The 20,004-nt window shown below is 40.1% G+C and overlaps 1 protein-coding gene and 1 long non-coding RNA gene across 4 annotated transcripts; one reads left to right on the top strand and one right to left on the bottom strand.

Moving 5' to 3' along the window:
* The first annotated feature begins 5,038 nt into the window (after window positions 1-5,038).
* Window positions 5,039-8,157, top strand: LOC309699330 (tripartite motif-containing protein 16-like). The gene has a single exon (XM_082522311.1). It carries the CDS (start codon window positions 5,211-5,213, stop codon window positions 6,879-6,881), a length of 1,671 nt encoding a protein of 556 aa, XP_082378437.1. The 5' UTR covers window positions 5,039-5,210; the 3' UTR covers window positions 6,882-8,157.
* Window positions 8,158-16,392: 8,235 nt separating this feature from the next.
* On the bottom strand, window positions 16,393-19,891 carry LOC309699762. Of its 3 annotated transcripts, none has more exons than XR_014274461.1 (3): window positions 18,480-19,891; window positions 18,147-18,242; window positions 16,393-17,698 (listed from the first exon to the last, which is right to left on the bottom strand). It is a non-coding gene; the product is annotated as an uncharacterized lncRNA (long non-coding RNA). The 3 variants fall into 3 exon arrangements; XR_014274462.1 differs by having other exon boundaries at window positions 16,393-18,242; window positions 18,480-18,645; window positions 18,768-19,891; XR_014274463.1 differs by having other exon boundaries at window positions 16,393-18,242; window positions 18,480-18,645; window positions 19,241-19,891.
* Window positions 19,892-20,004: the final 113 nt, after the last annotated feature.

The following is a 20,004-nucleotide window of genomic DNA, read 5'->3' as shown; positions in this document are numbered from 1 at the left end:
ATACGTTTCAGGCAGGAGAGTTGACCTTTTTGCAGGTGTGAGGCTCTCTGACGATGTAATCATGTAAAATAATGTAAATACAAGAGGATGTACATATTCAGCTTTTTATAAGAACACAGCAGAGAAAATATTGTCGTGGATGGAGGGATGACTCTGAATCAATAAAGATGAGTTTTATAAAGTGCTGACTGCTTGTCTTTTGTGTTTTAAACATTGCTTTTGAAATGTGATGGGAGTTTTCTGCTGCTTTTCTTACAGCTCCTTTGACTTTTATTATGAAAAACTCAAACCAAAGTGACCCAGAAGAATTTGTAACTCAGTTTTATGGTAGTTGGATTTCACTCTTGATGCACACCTGTGTTGTATTAACACTGCAGGTTATGTGTCTGCAATTTACAGATGTCCTCTAAACGTTTCACCTGCAGCTGATCATAAAGAGGAGAGCACCAAATGTCCAAACATGAGTGAGCTGAAGGTGTCTGCCACTGAAACCAAATAATTTAAAAAACAAAAAACAAAAACCACTTTAAATGAGGCTGTGGTCAGAGTTTTAGTTAAGCACTTAGTAGTACTTCCTAAATACACGGGGAAACCCACTGATGTTGATGAATGTCCTCACAAAGACGGCCAAATGCCGTGTACACAGAGCTGCTTTGAGGTAAACTCTGGTTTACCAAAGTAAAAGAATGGCTCATACGACCTCAATGAAGTCGTCACTTGAAATTTACAGGTGAGCTGAATGCTGACAAGCACACATCGTTCTCTTCCTTCCTTCCTTGGTCATTTTAATGTTTGTTTACTGCAAACGCTCATATTCAACAAGAGGAAAAGAAACTGGCTAGAAGGGGGACAAGGAGAGGAGGGAGAGAAGGAAAGGAGGAAGGAAAAGATGGGGGAGGAGGGATGGAGGAAGGTAGGAAGGGAAAAGATGGGAGAGGAGGAAGAAAGGAAGGAAAAGATGAAAGAAGAGAGTAAAAGGAAAAATATGAGAAAGGAAGGAGAAGAGACTGACAGATGGAAGTGAACGTAAAGCCACGTTGAACTTGGTAATGTAGCGAGCTCTAACGTCAGCTTGAGGTTTTTCGGACCAACTTCACTGGTACGAGACTGAATCTGATCTCCGTGGAGGAATGTAGAAACTGCGCTTCATTAAAGCAGCGGAAACCCAGACTTTAATGAGTCGAGTTTATTTTAGCAGCGTCTTGGAGTAGACTCTACTACACTCAGAATCCGTTTAAAGGAAGCTTATTTATTCTCAACCAGGATGAGACGAACTCTGACTTTGAATCTCTGTCTTCCCACACATCTCCTGTCTGAGCCTCGCACCGAGCTTTCTGCTTCAGTATGTGGGAGTTTGTAGGAGAGCAGATAATATTATGCAACCAGAACTGGCTGCAACACCCCGTACGAGGAAAACTGAAGCATGTAGGTGTTTTTTTCCTTTTCTCTGAGCTTCATTGATAAAACTAATGAATTAAATCTAAGCTGTGCAGCAGGTCCGTGCTGCTGCTCATCAGTGCTCTGCACATGTGGATGGTTTTCTTCCTGCCTGATGCTCCGACATGAAAGAGTCAGATTTTATGGGCTTTCTATTTTTACAACCTGCTGGAAATGAAAGGTGCAGCGTGAAAGTGTGTGTAGAGTTTGATGTGTGTTTGTAGTAGCCTGATAACGTACCGCCAGCTGACACAACAACAGGCAGACGACTGCAAAATCCCAAACAAAGAGAGCAAAAACAGCTGAAGAGTGAAAAAAATGAACCAGAAAGACCAAAGATGGGAAAGAAGAAAAGACGAAGGGAGGAAAGTGGCAGAGGGGAAGAGGAAACAGAAGAGGCAGAAATGGAAGGAAGGAAAACATTGATTAGGATACAAAAGAAAGATGAAGGAAAGAAAAACAATTCAAAGAGGAGAAACAAATGAAATATAGGGAAGGACAAGTGAGGAAGGAAATAAAGCAAAGAGAAAAACACATGAAGACAAGCTAAGTAAATGAAGGTGGAAGCAGGAATGATGGAAACACCGAAGACAAAGGAAAGTGGAATAAGATGAAGAAACAAAAGTACATTAATGTGAAGGATAAAAAGAAACAAAAGAGGAAAGAAGAAAAATAAAGTAAATAAGGACAAAGAGGTTATAAAACAGAATAGGATGCAAAGTAAGGAAAAGGTAAATAAAAGAAAGCAAATGAAAAGCCGTGGAGGCTTCAGCTGAGACTGAAGAAGTCATCTATCCATCTTCTGCTTATCCACTCTGGAGTCAGAACACCAGCCCAACATAGTGCTATAATTTGTATCCAGATAATTAAAGCAACTAATTAGTCGCCTTAAGACTGAATTCTGTGATATTTACATGACAAATTAAAGTTGGAGATCTACTAAAAGACAGAGTTAAACTCAGGCTCCATCCTATGATTTAATGATTTATATTACAGGGGCCTGTTTTTCTGTCCCCAAAGGGTGACGACATAGAAACGTCCCCACTAAAATAGTAATACGGCTAAATGCACACACATGTACCCCTAGGAAAAAGTGTGTGTGTGTGTGTACCATGTTTACATACCTGTGTGGGGACCAAGAATTGGAAGTTTACCATACTTGTGGGGACCAACAGCCCTTATGGGCACAGAAAATAGGTTAGACCAGTGTTTCCCAACCTTTTGGAGCCACAGCACATATTTCACATTAGAAAAATCAAACAGCGCACCACCAAACAAAAATGTCTCAAAAAGCATTTTGATCATTTATCTTAGTAAAATAGGCTCAGTTTGTCCCCAGTATACCTTTTTTGCTTTCTTCTGACCATCACTCATGACGGCCTTCATGTGGGCTGGAATTTTCTCCAGGACCCAGACTGACTGCTTTTTCTCTTCAAATATTTATCTATTGCTATTATGTGCTGTGTTCTGACAGCATGACTATTATGTAATATCTTCTTCTGTTTGACAACCAACTTAATTAGAACAGGTGGTTGTACCGCCCTCTAGTGGAAGAGAATGTAATTGTTCTGCCTGTTACTCACTGCGGTCACTTGGAGTACTAATCAGGTGGAACCAGATAATCTTCTACGGCACACCTGTGTGCCACGGCACCGTTTTTGGGAAGCACTGGGTTAGTGTTAGGATAAACATCTAGGGAAGGATATGAAAACATGACTCTGTGTGTGTGTGTGTGTGTGTGTGTGTGCGCGCGCTGCATCTCCTACAAACCCTCACAGTTTAATGAGTCCCAGCCGGATGTTTTGATGTTGAATTTTACCGTCTGCGAGTCTGAGAGCTTTTCCCTGACTTTATTAGGTGTTTTAATCCCTCACACACACACACACACACACACACACACACACACACACACAGCAGCCTGCTCTGATATCTGTAGCTTCCTATTAAAAGAGAATGTGTGTGTGTGTGTGTGTGTGTGTGTGTGTGTGTGTGTGTGTGTGTGTGTGTGTGTGTCCCATATTTTATTTTTGTAGCTTGCACTGAGGGCTGATTGATTATGTATGTTCTGCCTGCAGCACTGCGGTGTGTTTGTTGACCTTCTTGTAAGCGACACACACAGGGAAGCACGAACTGTAGCACGTTATAGGTGAATAACACCAGCGCAGTCTCTAATGCAGCTCAGGCAGCTTTGCAACTCAGCTCCATCACTGTTGTGAGGTGTTCCTGTTATTTTGTCCACCCCATCCTCATATAAAAATAGAGAGAGAGAGGATGGCATTTGTGCTTTCAGTGAGATGAAACAATAATAGCTTACAGACATGAACACACACGTGCATCTATGCTTGTGGACCTTCTGTGACATGATGCGTAATCCACACAGCTGTGAAGGTAAGTCATACCTTAAGAAAACAGTGATTTGAGGTTAAGGGGATTCCTCTGAAGTGGTGCAAAAGTGTGAAACAAGTCAGAAAGAAGTTGTTTAATGTTTGTGTACATGGACATGTCTGGGGATAAATGTATGCTCACCACCTCAATGAACTCAAGCAACAAGGAGCAAAAGTCCTTACTGATGCGAGACCAGTGAAGTCATACAGGAAACAATTACTTCAACTTATTTGTGTGTTTGTTTGCTGTTGTGAAACTGTAAGTAAAGAGTGGAAGGTGGATCTAGCTGAGAATCTGCACGTTTTCTGAGCAATGTCTTGTGATTGACATGTCATTAGCTAAAAACTATGAACTAGTTACCACTCTTTCCTGATGCCTGAGTGTAATATACAAAGAGAACCTAATATTTTGTTCAATATGACAACAAACCATTGAGCGGTGAACACATCAGAAAAATGCTTGCTTGATCTTGTCACATGGTCATTGGTCATTTTACCATACACTCCTTTTTGACTTGACCAGTAGTCTTTTCACAATCACAAGGGTATTTTGCAATGACCCTGGTGAAGGCCACAGGGGGAAATGTGTTGGTCACGCATTAAAACTGGTTCCTAATACTTTAAGTTTCACTGGAGTCTTCATGTCATTAGATCTTTGTCTTCACCATGAACCTTGAAAGTTGTTCCAGAAAGGTTTGTTGCTATTTTAATGTAAAGAACATGGTTATTTCTGTTGCAGCAGCTGTTATAAATGCAAAACTAAAATGCAAGATTCTTTTGAGTAATTAACTTTTTGCAGGAATATCTGTAATTATATGTGCAGACTCTGCTGACTGTTCAAAGCAATGCAGTGGCATTTATCTAGTTCTCATCCTGTTACAGCAACATCGATTACTGCCTATAAAAGCAATAAATAAATAAATAAAAGCAACCAGCATATGTCTGCTAACCTAACCCTGCTCTCCACATATGCTTTGATTAGGTCAGCAGCCTCTGCTGTTCTGACAGTTATTGTTACCTGAGACGTTTCTGTCCAGTGTTCATTAAAGCTGGATTTTTAAAAATTATTTATATAGAAGAAGCAGTAAATAAAAATGGTTAAACACACAGTTTCACTCTCTAACTGCTCCTCTTCCTGGAGTGAAGCACAGCCTGATAACCTCCCTCTTCTTCCTGCTCTTAAACACAGCACCTCCTCTCTGTCCACGTGTTTCCTCGTTCCCTCCCCTTCAGATCTGCACTTTGAAGATGGGTGTAACCAACATGTGGTGACGTGTAAGAGCTGACAGGCTCCATTCACTGCAGAAACATGTTGTTGAGATCAGAGCTCAGACTAGTTTCAGTTATAAGGAAGTGAAACTCACACAGTCACTGACACTGAGAGGAGAAATGGCGCAGAAAGGAGTTCAGCTGGACCGAGAAACCTTCTCTTGTTCCATCTGTTTGGATCTACTGAAGGATCCGGTGACTACAACCTGTGGACACAGCTACTGCAGGAACTGTATTAAAAGTTTCTGGGATGAAGAGGACAGGAAGGGAATCCACAGCTGCCCTCAGTGCAGGAAGACTTTCACACCGAGGCCTGTCCTGGAGAAAAACACCATATTAGCAGCTTTAGTGGAGCAGCTGAAGAAGACTGGACTCCAAGCTGCTCCAGCTGATCACTGCTATGCTGGACCTGAAGATGTGGCCTGTGATGTCTGCACTGGGAGGAAGCTGAAAGCCATCAAGTCCTGTTTATCTTGTCCAGCCTCTTACTGTGAGAAACACCTCCAACCTCACTATGATGCAGCTCCATTAAAGAAACACAAGCTGGTGGCCCCCTCCAAGAAGCTCCAGGAGAACATCTGCTCTCGCCATGATGAGGTGATGAAGATTTTCTGTCGTACTGATCAGCAGAGTATCTGTTATCTCTGCACGATGGATGAACATAAAGGCCATGAAACAGTCCCAGCTGCAGCAGAAAGGACTGAGAAGCAGAAGGAGCTCGAGGTGAGACGACTAAACATCCAGCAGAGAATCCAGGAGCGAGAGAAAGATGTGAAGCTGCTTCAACAGGAGGTGGAGGCCATCAATGGCTCTGCTGATAAAGCAGTGGAGGACAGTGAGAAGATGTTCACTGAGCTGATCCGTCTCCTCCAGAAAAGAAGCTCTGATGTGAAGCAGCAGGTCAGATCCCAGCAGGAAACTGAAGTGAGTCGAGTCAAAGAGCTTCAGGAGAAGCTGGAGCAGGAGATCGCTGAGCTGAAGAGGAAAGACGGCGAGCTGGAGCAGCTCTCACACACAGAGGATCACAACCAGTTTCTACACAACTACCCCTCACTGTCAGCACTCAGTGAGTCTACACACTCATCCAGCATCAATATTCGTCCTCTGAGCTACTTTGAGGATGTGACAGCAGCTGTGTCAGAGACCAGAGATAAACTACAGGACATCCTGAGAGAGGAATGGACAAACATCTCACTGACAGTCACTGAAGTGGATGTTTTACTGTCACCAGCAGAGCCAAAGACCAGAGCTGGATTCTTAAAATATTCACGTGAAATCACACTGGATCCAAACACAGCAAATATGCATCTGGTATTATCTGAGGGGAACAGAAAAGTAACATTTATGAAGCAACAACAGTCTTATTCTGATCATCCAGACAGATTCACTGAATGTTATCAGGTCCTGAGTAGAGAGAGTCTGACTGGACGTTGTTACTGGGAGGTGGAGTGGAGAGGGGGAGGAGTTCGTGTAGCAGTCGCATACAAGAATATCAGCAGAGCGGGGAGGGGCTATGAATGTGGATTTGGATTCAATAACAAATCTTGGGCATTAGATTGTGACACAAACAGTTATATATTTCTGCACAACAATGTCCAAACTCACCTCTCAGGTCCTCGGTCCTCCAGAGTAGGAGTGTACCTGGATCACAGAGCAGGTATTCTGTCTTTCTACAGCGTCTCTGAAACCATGACTCTCCTCCACAGAGTCCAGACCACATTCACTCAGCCGCTCTATGCTGGACTTTGGCTTGGACTTGGAGCCACTGCAGAGTTGATTAAAGTCAAATAGAGAAGACAGGTTCATGTTGAGCCCTGACCATTATATGTACTTGTGTAGTTTCTAAACGAGGCTTTACATTTTAGAAGCTGAGAAGTTCAGTGGTCCATTGATGTGTGAAAATAATGTAACGTGAGGGTTCACTAGATGGTTGGGAATCTCTCTGAATAATTAGGTACAGCAAGACGGAGACGGATAACTTTTTAGCAGCCTCTTTACTTTTTAGCACACTGCAACAATAACCCACACTTCCTGTGTGCCGCCCTCATGAGTACTTCACTGGCCTCTCAGAAGCCAGGAAATCTTATACTCAGATCAAAACAGGGAAAACAACCAGGTAGATATAACACATACTTATTACTGGTTTGAACATGCATGTCTAAACATTCAAACATGTAAACATGTAAATATCAAAACACGTAACCACCAAATACATAACTAGTTTTATAACCTTTGTAAACACCTCTTTGTATATCAAAGTAGATTTAAATTTACTTCTACACTTTACAATAATATTGCACTGATTCAAACTGTACTTACATTTATATACCTTACATCAATATAAATCTGAATGTGTTCTTATGGCTGATAATCATGTGAGTTTAAATGATACTACTCTTCATATTCAGCATGTTTGACTCTGTATGACTGAATCACAGGGGTTAGAAGTTGGTAGGTCACGATGCAGGTCTCACACTATACGGCCCGATGCTCTGATGCGACCTGAGTGCTCACACTGTGCGTCCATAACATGAAGCCTATAACACAAAATCTGTCTCAGCACAGTGCAGTCCATCACCAGTGTTCGGTCCTCCAGCACCAGCTGGACTGGTTAAAACAGCAGAACACAGGATCCATCAGACAAGCGACTCAGAATGAGTTGGACAATGCTGCGGTCGAGGTACTGCAACTACATGACTTGGATGTGTGTGAAAAAGTACTCTGGAAATCTTCAGAGATACCTGACTCTTGAACGATGGGGGATTATGAAAAGATTGTAGTGACTTAAATGTGCCTGATGGAGTTAGTAAGGGTGCCGCTGTGCCTCGAGCTGATGACAGCACCATAGAAACGGATGTGTTAGTGGAGGAGGTTTGGACACACGTCTGCTTTAATGTGTTTTGCTATTAAAAGATGACAGAATGTTTTATTCATACTAATAGTTGTTAATAAATAGGATTTGCTGAATCAAATTATGTTCTGATATTGTTTTTGTATCATCGTTACATAACATCAATTTCCACATTGTACACATGCAGTTATAGTGATGACAGACACATTAGTAATGATGATGTGAGACACTTACTGACATGTACAGATGGATTTTCTAAGTATGCATGCAGGTGTCTTCAAACCAAGGCAGGAACATCTGTTGCATCTGCTTTTGAGGACGAGTGAGGGACGTGTACCTGCTAATACGTACGGCTCTGATGTCACTAACATCTCCTTGAACTCTAAATCAGTGTTTCCAACCACTGTGCCGCAGCACATACAGGGAGTGCAGAATTATTAGGCAAGTTGTAACAAAATAAAAAGGAGAAAAGAAAAGAAAAGCCTTGTTAAGTCATGACATATGCTCTTCGTCCCAGGAGGGTAAATCATACCAAACCTAATTGTCAGGTTCAAATTTGTAACAAAAGACAAATCATCGGCCAGATTAATCTCAAGCATTCATCCATCAGCCACACACCTTGCGACACACAACATACAACATAACCCTGATGTCTTTTCACATAATAAGTTTCTTCTCATGTAATCAGATGTGTGCCATGTTAAAACTTCTTCACACACCTCAGAAACTCAACAACCTATTAGCTCGCCCAGCTCACTCTTTCAAGACCCCTCATCAGCATTCTGTTTTCCCCCAGCTTTGATGCAATCATCTGTCCTCCCATAATATTAGTCCACTAGTCTATGTATCACTTCTCATCTAAGTGACTTGGATAAGATGACAAACAGAATCACATGCTTAAGATGCTGTCTGGTCTTCATGAGTTTCATTGTATGTGTATGTAGGGTTAGTAGGATTAATACATTTTCCGTTTGTGTTTTTTTTGTGTACCTTTTTCATTTTGTAGTGCTTCAGACTCCTCAAATGTTCCCACTTAAAGCAGTTATTTTCCTTTTTCACAGGTTTGCTAACCCAAATTTTGATTTCCCACACTAAACAACAGCATTCCTCTGTACACTCACCTGCTTCTTCCACTCTGTTCTCCTCTCCCACTCTGCAGTCCAATGGCAGTCAGTTCTCTTCAGCTTTGGCCTGTGTTTTCCACTGTCTCATCTTGGCATTTCACTCCAAAAGTGGCAAATGTCACACAGTGAAGTTGTAGCTTGCTGGAAACACATGTCCATCCAGTCAGGTGATGGGTTTTCTTTCTCTCTGATGCCGTTTGCCCAAAGCGCTGCTGGACCTCTCTGCTCAGGATACTGCTGTCTCTTGACCTGCTGTGAGCTCTTGATATCCATCTCATTGTTCTAGAACTGCACTCCTTGTCTTCAGGCAGAGGTTAGCTTCCGTGGAGCTTGCTTTCTCGGGGTGAGAAACACATAGGAGTTAACCTGTAAACACAATTCAGCCAAGACTCGGCCTGGGTGTTTCTAATGATGTTAACCTATAATTGTCGTCCAACTGCTGCATGTGGAAATTTGATCCTGGTCTGCTTTTCACCTGCAAGTCCCACCCTCTGCTAGGCCGGGTTAGCCTCGCAGAGGCAGTGGCGAGGCTAACCCGGCACCCTCGCCTCTGCTAACCCTGTTTTCACAATAGAGAGACCCCTAAAACAACACACATCTCTCTCTCTGGTTTTTGAACTCTCCTTTCTTTAAAACAGAAAGTGAGATTGAAGTTGCCTTAGGCTGAGCTCTTCATTTATCACTTCCTTTTTTTTCATCAACAGCACAACTATTTTCTTTCTTTTCTGTCCACTGGGGTAGAAGCTGACCTGCAGAATCACCTCTTCCCCCGTTGGAGACTATTCTCACCCACACACTTTCACACCTCTCTGTGGTTCACACACACAGTGACTTCAGACACATTACACTGCTTTGCGCACAATTTCACTTCTTTTCTTCCTTCAATGATCTACATATTACGTGCTGCCTGGTGAATACTTTGCAATGTTTTCCATCCCCTTTCAAGGCATACTTACTACTTACTCAGTTTATTCCCCATCATGGCTCAAGAGTTGGGAGTTCGTCTTGTAATCGGAAGGTTGCCGGTTCGAGCCCCAGCTTGGACAGTCTCGGTTGTTGAGTCCTTGGACAAGACACTTCACCCGTTGCCTACTGGTGGTGGTCAGAGGGCCCGGTGGCGCCAGTGTCCAGCAGCCTCGCCTCTGTCAGTGCGCCCCAGCCATCACCAGTGTGTGAATGGGTGGATGACTAAATGTGTAAAGCGCTTTGGGGTCCTTAGCGTCCTTAGGGACTAGTAATGCATTTACACTTAACAAGACAACTTTCAGCCGCACACAGACCACGTCTGGCCCACACTTGTTCACACACAAAATAGGCCTATGATCTCCCTTAAAGCAGAGTCACCAGTGAGAGCTCTATCCTCCTTACATACAAAACCAAACACTTTACGTCCTCAGTGGCGGAGAAAAAAACCTCCTTTCGGTGGTGAAACCATCCTTAAACCTTCTTGAAAACTGGCGGACAAACCAGACCTCCTTAAAAAAAATTAAAAACTGGTGGGGAAATCAGGTAGCTTATCCACCTTAAAATAAAATAAATAAACAGCCTTTATTGCATGTGTGTGTGCATGTAAGTGCGAGTATCTGTGTGTGTGTGTGTGTGTGTGTGTTTGTGTGTGTGTGTGTGTGTGTAATAATAATAATCACAGGGAAAGAAACACACACAACTAATAGGTACTATCTAACACCAGTGCAGAAGATGCAAATTCATAGAAAATATCAATATGACTCATGTAATGTTCAGTAGAAAACCAGCGTGTCTCATGGAGTAGCCCAGAGAAAACATTAGTGAATGTTGTATATCAGTCAAACAGGAGATCTTCTGTCACCATCAGGTGACACAGTTATTAAACAGTTAATTAAACGTCATCAAAGTTGTTACTTTATCATTTCTATTAGTGTTCCCTTACCAATGTCTTTTTTTCTGTGTATTCTACTATGTCTACTTCTAGTTGTTATATGGCTGTCTATGATGGTACTGCATACTGTTTTTGGTGCACATATCTGTGTTTCTCAGGTCTGTTCCCTGGATGTTCACCTGGCTTTTATCCTGTATGTTTCAGTTGTTTGTATTAAATTACACTAGTTTTCTTTTCCCTCTTTAATAAACATGTGGAACTAATTTTTTTTAATAAGATAGCGCTGGAGTTTTCTTCCTTTTTGAATTTTTCAATGCATTTTTGTCATGTTACAATGGCGTTGATTTGTGTTATTGTCCGACGAAGATCACGAGTGCTGGAAACATTTGCAAAACAACTGGTAAAGTTGGAAACTTGTAGTGTGCGAGCTGTTGATTTTTTTTCATGGACATTGTTAACTATGTTTCAGATCAGTAACTGGCTCATTTGTTTGTTTTGCATAGATGTGCATGTATTTATTTTATTATTCTGTTTTGACGTTGCTAGTTTGAGATACTGTCATCTCTGAGACGACCATTTCTGTACCTGAACCCTGGGCAGAAACAATAAACTTGACTAAACTGATATTAAAAACACTGGTTTGTTCTAATCCAGATCTAGTAGCTTTATGATGGTTTCTGCAGGTTGAAGAACAGCTGGAATCATCATCTGAACATTTAACTCCTGTAAGAGCAGCACAAAGATGCAGAAACAGGCTCTCTCTCAGTGTCGTTTTACAAATGTTACAGCTGCAGTAAAAACAAGATGAAAATAATCAGGGTGAATTTAATTGTTACTGAAACAACATGTAAGGTCTTCACTAAATACCTCACCATCTACAATCCCTCTCTAATCAGTCGTGTTGATAGGCTGTAAAGCTGTAAAACCATAAAAGTCCACAAAAACACCACTGCAAGCATCACAGGGAAACATTAGTGCAGGCACACAGTGACTGTTTCGCTTTCAGCTTCTGCAGCCAAGCAGAAAATATGCAAATGAAGAACAAAATCCAACAGATTTAACAGAAGTAATGACCTTTTCTTTCTGTCCTGCTAAAACACATCACCAATAGCAGAAACATTAGACGTGCTTGTTTAACTAAAGGAGAATCGCAGAAAGAATCTGGACACCAGCACTTAAGCAGCTAACACATAATAAAGGGAGCTGTAACGGAAAAACAGGGAGAATAAAAACACCATAAACAACATCCTGACTCATCTGCATGAATCACAGCAGGTTCGTCTGGAGTGTGTTTGTTTTAATTGTTGCTCTGAGTTCACACTTGAGCACCTGTGCACACAGAAGCATCTCTGTTGTTTTGTACCTCTGGTCACATTAAGATGGGCAGCGGGAGACTTTGGAGAGGATTGCCCGCAAAAAATCAAATACAGTTGACATAATCTTCCAACAGCAGAATCTTTTTTCTGGATAAATCAAAATCAGAGACTTGAACACCTACACAGCATCTGAACATGTGCATACTGTCCTCACTACAGTACCAAAGCTCATCATCTTGATATGACTTATGGTTCCATAACAGGGTGTCAGTTCTGGAGTTTCCCCAAAATTACTGTTAACAGTACATATTCAGTCATAACCACACAGGCACTGCCTCTAAATAAAACTCAGTATCTGTAAAAACACCCCATGATGTGAAGATGATAGTAATGAGTTACACAGACCATCAGAGGGGGCAAAAGTACAGACGTTCTTTACTTAAGTAGAAGTACAGATACCCGTGTTTTTAAAAAATATTCTCCAGTAAAAGCACTGAAACAACTTCTTTGAGTAAAAGTGAAAAGGTACAGTTTGCAGGTTACAAGGTAACTAAAGCTTGTGCTATATTAATATAAGAATATAATCAGAAAATATTATCAGTGCACAAGAATACAAATATTATTCTAATCTAAATTCTAATTCTAATGAATGTGCTTATTTTGATTTGAAAGATTTCAAAACAATAACTGTTTCCTGTTGCCTACTTTGTAGAGGGTGACTTTGCCTCTAAACAGGAAAATGAGCAGTCAGGGGTTAAAGTGGTGGAGGAACTCTAAAATTAGTAATGGCGCTCAGTGTAGGGAAAAAATGATGGCCCACAATAATTTCTGATGTAAGCTTCATAAAGTTTTCTTAGTGTAAAGGCTGCAATCAGCTGACCTGCTGCTCTTTGTGGATTTACACAACTGAACTTAACAACATGTACGCAGTTTCACCAGCTATCATATCTGATGTCCATCCCCTACACTCACACTATGGTAAATGGTAAATGGACTGGTTCTTATATAGCGCTTTTCTACTCTTCTGAGCACTCAAAGCACTTTACACAACTTGTGCATTCACCCATTCACACCAGCACATTTTTTCTAGGTGCTTTCTAACTGACATTCACACACATTCATACTCCGATGGATGCATCGGAGAGCAATTTCGGGTTAGTATCTTGCCCAAGGATATTTGGCATGCAGACTAGGGGAAGCCAGGAATCGAACCACCAACCTTCCGATCAGTAGATGACCTGCTCTACCACCTGAGCTACAGCCACTATGCGGCTTCACACTAGACAGTATACAGCTCATACAAAGTTTCAATTCAGTTAAATAATCTAAGCATCATTATCTTAAATGCACATTCATTTCTGCCACACTTGATGTAACCATAAGCAGTCCAACAGTGTTTTATAGTGAATTCACCACATGAATGCAAACTAACCTTTTTTCCCCAGACACAACAACACACTAGCTACTCTGAAGTACCACAACCATAACTCCAGCCCACTTTAATCCCTGAGTATAAACACTAGATGAACTTAAAGGAACAAGTCTGCTTTGGAAATGTAAGGAGGAACTATCCATCCATCCATTCGCTTCCGCTTATCCTTTTCAGGGTCGCGGGAGCCTATCCCAGCTGTCATAGGGCAAGAGGCAGGGTACACCCTGGAGAGTTCCCCAGTCTGTCGCAGGGCCAACACACAGGGACAGACAACCATTCACACTCACATTCATTCGCACATTCACACGTAGTGACAATTTGGATTATCCAATTAACCTATCCCCACAAGCTGCATGTCTTTGGACTGTGGGAGGAAGCCGGAGTATCCGGGGAGAACATGCAAACTCCACACAGAAAGACCCCGGCCTGATGGTGGAATTGAACTCAGGACCTTCTTGCTGTGCAGCAACAGTGCTAACCACCGTGCCACCATGCTGACCGCATAATAATTGTTTATTTAATAATCATTAATCAATTTAATTCAATTTTTTTAATAAGCAAATGAACACAACAGCAGTTGCGTCATGGTGCTTTATGCAGGCCTGGGGATCTGAAGACCATTTAAAGGTTCCTGGATGAACACTTCTTGTTTTTTAGAAATTTAACTGAATTTTTAGGATTTTACTGTACTAATAAATTATGTTCGTGTTTTTGTAGATTTTTATTATTTTTATTAAAAAACTTGTGGTGAAAGCACCATGAGACTCATCGGTAGCAGAGTGTGAAATGCTTCCTGTTTCCCAGTTATTGATTGTAAATCTCTAAAATGGTCAGTAAATACAATCAGATGACACTGTGTTTAAAGAAGAGATTTAAGAAAGTTCAACAAATCAACCAAGTGAAAAATTCCACTTTAATTACCACAAGTCAAAGTGGACACAATACTATCCCCAGAGACGAAACCAAGTGTTATACCAGGCAGTAAACATGTTTATTTAACCTTCAGACTGTGTTATCATCAAACATTATATAGTGTTATTTACAGTGATTCATTTCCATGTACATTATTTTCCAGTCCCCTTCAGCCTCACCACTGTTGTTATGGAGGAGCAGTGGTGATGAGCTACTGGGTCTGCTGAGCTCTAAAACTAAAACTGGTACTCGGAACCTGAAGTTTGAACAGTGACGCAGCCACACAGCTTGTTATGTCCAGGCTAACAGTCCTCACAGCTGCAGAAAAAACAGCGAACATGTTCCCCTTGTGTGAATCTGTTGGACTGTTTCTTGTAAGTGAATTCAGTGCCTGAAGATGAACACTAACAGCTAAGTGTGATTTAATTAAGACAAACACTTACTGACTTTTGTAGATTCAGTTACTACGGCAACAGTCCCTCCTCCTCCCCCTCTGCCTGTTAGTGTTGAATTCAAAACAGCTTATCTGGCTCCCTCTGCTGGTTAAACTGTTGAACTACCACATTAACTTGTTACCAAAAAGTTGATTCTGTGACCTGTGAGGTCAGTTCCTTCATCATTAATATGCAATAATACTAATAATACCAATAATAACAACTTTTTCTAATGATTTTTCTTATCTCTATATTTAAAATATAGATATAATATGTATAATACAATATATATTACAAGTAAATAAAATAAATAAAATAAAATCATTTAAAGTAATTAAATATTTAGAATAATGATCATCTGAACCTTTGCATTAAGAAGTAAGAAGTCTTTTCATTTTTGTTGAATACCCCCGATTTAAAGCAACACTTACTGTTGGCTTCATCAGAAATTCCAGAGCATTCCTAATATTTTGGCCAGTCTATCACCATACATGAAGGGGAAATCATGTTAGTAACTCATTTCAACAAGAACCGGGCGCAGGGGCATGTTTATCACCTCTTTCTTTAGCAGTTGCTGTAGTTTTGAAAGCATGATTGGAGTGCTCCATATCATTTATTTCATTTAAGGTACGAGTTTCTGTTGGCCAGCAAGGTGTTGGTGGAAACTGTGCTACTGTAGGCCAAAGATGAAGCGAGATGAGAGGGGGAAGGTTTGTTAGGAGGCAGAGAGAGGTGTTAAGGGAGCCTCCAGGCAGGCGGAAAGGAAGATGAGTCAATCAACATGCTTAAGTTATCAGTTTTAAAACAACAAGCAGTGATTGTTCTTTTTAAAAGCATTTGACAATAATTAAATGCTACACTTTAAAAATTAGCAGTGGCTCATGGTGAAAGCAGCCAATCATTTGACCTTAATCCTTGATTTGCTGTGTGACTGTAAGGTCTGGCTAATAGTTGTAGTTTCTGTTTATTGTTTTCGCTCAGCTTTTCAGCTCAATCTTTTCACCACTTCTTCCACACTGAACTTTTCCTACAAGCTGGGGATGGGCTGGTCAAGTTAAGAGATTTGATTGGGCAATCCAGTGTCAGTAATGAAAATGAATGAATGGGCTGCTGTGAGTGGTTGTACAGCTAGTGCGAGCCTTTCAGGCCTCCTCTGATAATTTCAATGACAGATGACGAATGAAATGAGACATCAAACATCAATGTCCTTTAATAATTACCACTGTGATCCAACTTTCCTGTCACTGGTTTAAAGGATTTCTCAAACCAGTTAATGAAGGTTTATATACACAACAGGTTACAATTGCACAAGTGCTGCTGATTGGCTGAGGAAGAATAAAGTAGTCATGGTAAACTACTGACCAAGTTACTGTACACTGTAAACCCGAATAAGTTACCAGAACTCAAAAAAATTGAGGCAATCGATTGCCTCAATTTTTTTGAGTTGATCAACTCAAAAGTCAAATTTTTCCAGAACATAAAAGTTTGGATTACATGGTACTTGTATCTTTTGAGAACGGTCAACTCAAATATTTGCAGTTAATATGACTTAAAGTTTCAAGTTTACAAATTCAAAGAAATAAGTTCACAGAACTTATAAAAAATAAGTACACAACCACAACATTTTTATGTTAACAAAACTCAAATGTTTATTAGTTTGTGTTGTCATTATTTTAAGTACACGTTAGTCAAATATGTTGACTACTTGATACTTAAAAACATGTGACCCAAAACTTAAAATTTTTGAGGCAATTGATTGCCTCAATTACACTGAGTATCAGTAACTTAATATGCAAAAGTCATAAACATCTGCCATTGAACAGTATTTTGCCTGCTCCCTTTTAGCACTATGTTGAAATTAAATACATTAAAAAAAAAAAAAAATTAAATTAATTAAAAATAATTAACAAAAACATTTATAAATTAAAATAAGTAGACCAAAAATTGTTTAGTCAGGAAAACTGTCAGAGTAATGAAAAATAATGCCAAATAATAATTAATAATATCAAAATGTGCTTTTGGCTCTCTGGCTAATATCTGAATAAGACAACAAGGCAGCAATTTGAGTGAATTACAATGCTATTTGTTTTACATTAACTAGTATCAAACAGTGAAATTTAGGTCATCTTGCGCAGCCCACAATGTTTTGGAAATAGTATTACGAAAAACATTAAAACATACAAAACATTAGTGTTGCTTTGCATTATGTTAATGAGAACAAAGGCACGTTGTATAGTTTGGACCTATTGGCTGAACACCTGTAGAGTAATGCAATAATGTTTTGAGGCATTATTTAGATGAAAGGAGAGAACTTTGAACTAGCCTTTTATAATGCTTCACCCTGCATCCTTCTTTCAGATGAGTTCCTACATAACCAAGTCATTCTTGAGGGTCTGTAACCTGGGTGACAGTTTACCACTTTCTAGACCAAATAAAATCTTTTGAGTAAATTCTAAAGTGTTGGTCAGGCCTTTGGGGTAGCTGAGGTGAAGTGCATAGATCAGTCCAAACATTACCAGGAAGGCTTCACCAAATCTGGGGAGACTGAACACGGCATCACTTACAATGACGACAGAGATTTTCACAGGTTGGTAGTGAACTGGACTTGTTGTGTCATGGTCACTGATGACAGTGAAGAGGGCCACTTCAACACCATCAAGCTCCAACTCATCAGATTCGTCCTGAATTAATGAAAAAGAGATACTAATCACAATCTAACCCAAGAAATACAACAGACGACATATAATTTCTCATTTTACCAACTCCCACTGAGATCCAATACCTCTTTTACAAGGGAGACCTGAGTCTCACTGTAAGAGGTGAAAAACAGAAGATCCATGTTCTGCACACATAAATCAGCTAATTCACCAGAGAATCAAGTGGTGTGAGATAGACTGAAACTAAGCTAAAGGAAATACACAGGAAAATGTTTTACTAAACATCTTATCACTTTCAACAAAACACCAATTCAGTTCATTCGTAGTGAGGAGACAGAAAAGACCATACATGGAAACCTTATGGGTAGACTAAACAAAGATAAGTCCAAACAGTGCATCAAAATACATGTTTGTACTTTGATGCACTGTTTATATACACAGTAGTATCTGTTAGATACTTAAGGACACTCACAGTGCAGGTTCTGAAAAATCCAGAGACATCCTCACGCAGATAGACAGGAAGGGCGTGGAGAACGGTAGTGCGCTTGGTGTGGATATCATGGATTTCCTATTTCCAGATAAAAACAGAATTGTATATACTGGTGAGTTTACTGAACAACAACAAAAACAACAGTCAAATCAGAACATATGTCCACAAATAACCTGTTCACATCTTTAATACAGTCAGACAAATAGCAAACACAAAGTGGAGTAATAGCAAAATTCAAAAAGCTCATTTAAATCATTGAACCTGTCCAATGTTCCACTGGTTCAACCTATGAAATGTGTAACAATCTATTATTACCTGTTCATTGTGAATTCTTAGAATTTCAGCCAGGGCATCTGCTGTCTTCCCAGTTTTTGATGCCCTGGCTGAATAAGGTCATCAGTCGAGGAAGATGGCGGTCAAGTTCAGCGTAGAATGTATTGGGCAGGTTCTGATTTGTAATCCGCTGAAACTCTGCATACAACTACAGCAGAAGAACAATACAGTTCAATTTGAAGAATCTCGCACATCTTTATAAAGCAGCAAAAAGCTGCCACATGAGTAAGAATTACAATTTTCATTTTAAAGAGAGCTGATCCATATTACCTCAGACTCCATTTTTAGAGCAGGCCAGAGGTCCAAGAGCTCCTTCACAACCCTAACCCTGAACATATAGTTTAAAATATAGCGTTTCTAACAAGAAAACTGCTTGAAAGCACTCTCACTGCAGACAGGCATCTCCGTTGTGTAACTGCAGGGACAACGGGCTTGTTTGGACCCAACTATTCTGAGTCATGAGAGGGGGTTTAAAAATTTAGAGAGATTAAAATACTTTGTTTTATACTAGGCGACCAGGCGCCACCTCTAGAACAAGTAGTATCTAACTTTTTAAACAGCCTGCGACCGTCATTACAACAACTTAATGCTAGCTCTGCAAGCGCAAAGTTTCCTTCGGGGAGAGCAGCAAAGCACATAAAAAACACGGACCGACATTTCTGCTATTCTTTTCGACACGCACCCAAAATACAACTAAATATTCGTATTTTAACAATAAACTAATATCAACATTGAAAACTTACTGTAAGTCCAGTGATGCTAGTTGCTGCCGTTAGGTCCAACTTTCTCCAGTCGTCCGTGTTGCCTCTTTGGTGCTGTTCCCGCCCATATACCTTCACTTCTTCTGTGTTTCGTATTAATGCTCATTAGCACCGCCTTCCGCTTCGGAGGGTGAATCAGAGATTAACTCGGAATAAAAATTGATTCCTGCAGCTGCTCAACACTTACGGAAAAAATTAAAAATATATATGTAGGACACATTGATAAAACAATGAATATTAAAATAAATACATTTTGTCTTCCACTAATGCATTTAAGACAATTTGATTTTACTTATTTGGTGAAACACTTTGAGATTTTATTGTATTTTAGCATGTGCTACATAAATTAAGTTTATTATTAAATCCTACTTGAAACAACAAAAATAACAGGACTTTACCATTCTTATATGTCCTAACTTAACTGTGTTACGTTGTGCTTAAGTTATGATTTTAAGTGATGCTTACTTAATATAGAAATAGTTCAATTCAATCAAATATTATTAGTTTCATTTACTCAAAAAGAAGAACATGTTATACGAACTTGACATATTTAAGTTAACAGAACTTTTTAAAAACTTTGAGTATACACTACTTAATCTGTTTAATTACTTTGAACATTCGGGTTTACAGTGTAAGATGACATAGCATCAAGATGCTACCCAAGACAACCCTGAGTGTCCAGACGATCTGATATCCTTGTGTTGGTGTTGTTCCCTCGTCATCATAAATAATGTTGTTCCAGGTTC

This window comes from Aulonocara stuartgranti (assembly GCF_965226115.1).
Source record: "Aulonocara stuartgranti genome assembly, chromosome: 3".
NCBI classification, from domain to species: domain Eukaryota; kingdom Metazoa; phylum Chordata; class Actinopteri; order Cichliformes; family Cichlidae; genus Aulonocara; species Aulonocara stuartgranti.
Note: the sequence above shows the minus strand (reverse complement) of the source record. Positions and strands in the feature narration are given on the sequence as shown.

Bases quoted from the DNA above. Each gene is read 5' to 3' on its own strand.
- LOC309699330 (XM_082522311.1), top strand. From the start codon at position 5,211: ATGGCGCAGAAAGGAGTTCAGCTGGACCGAGAAACCTTCTCTTGTTCC.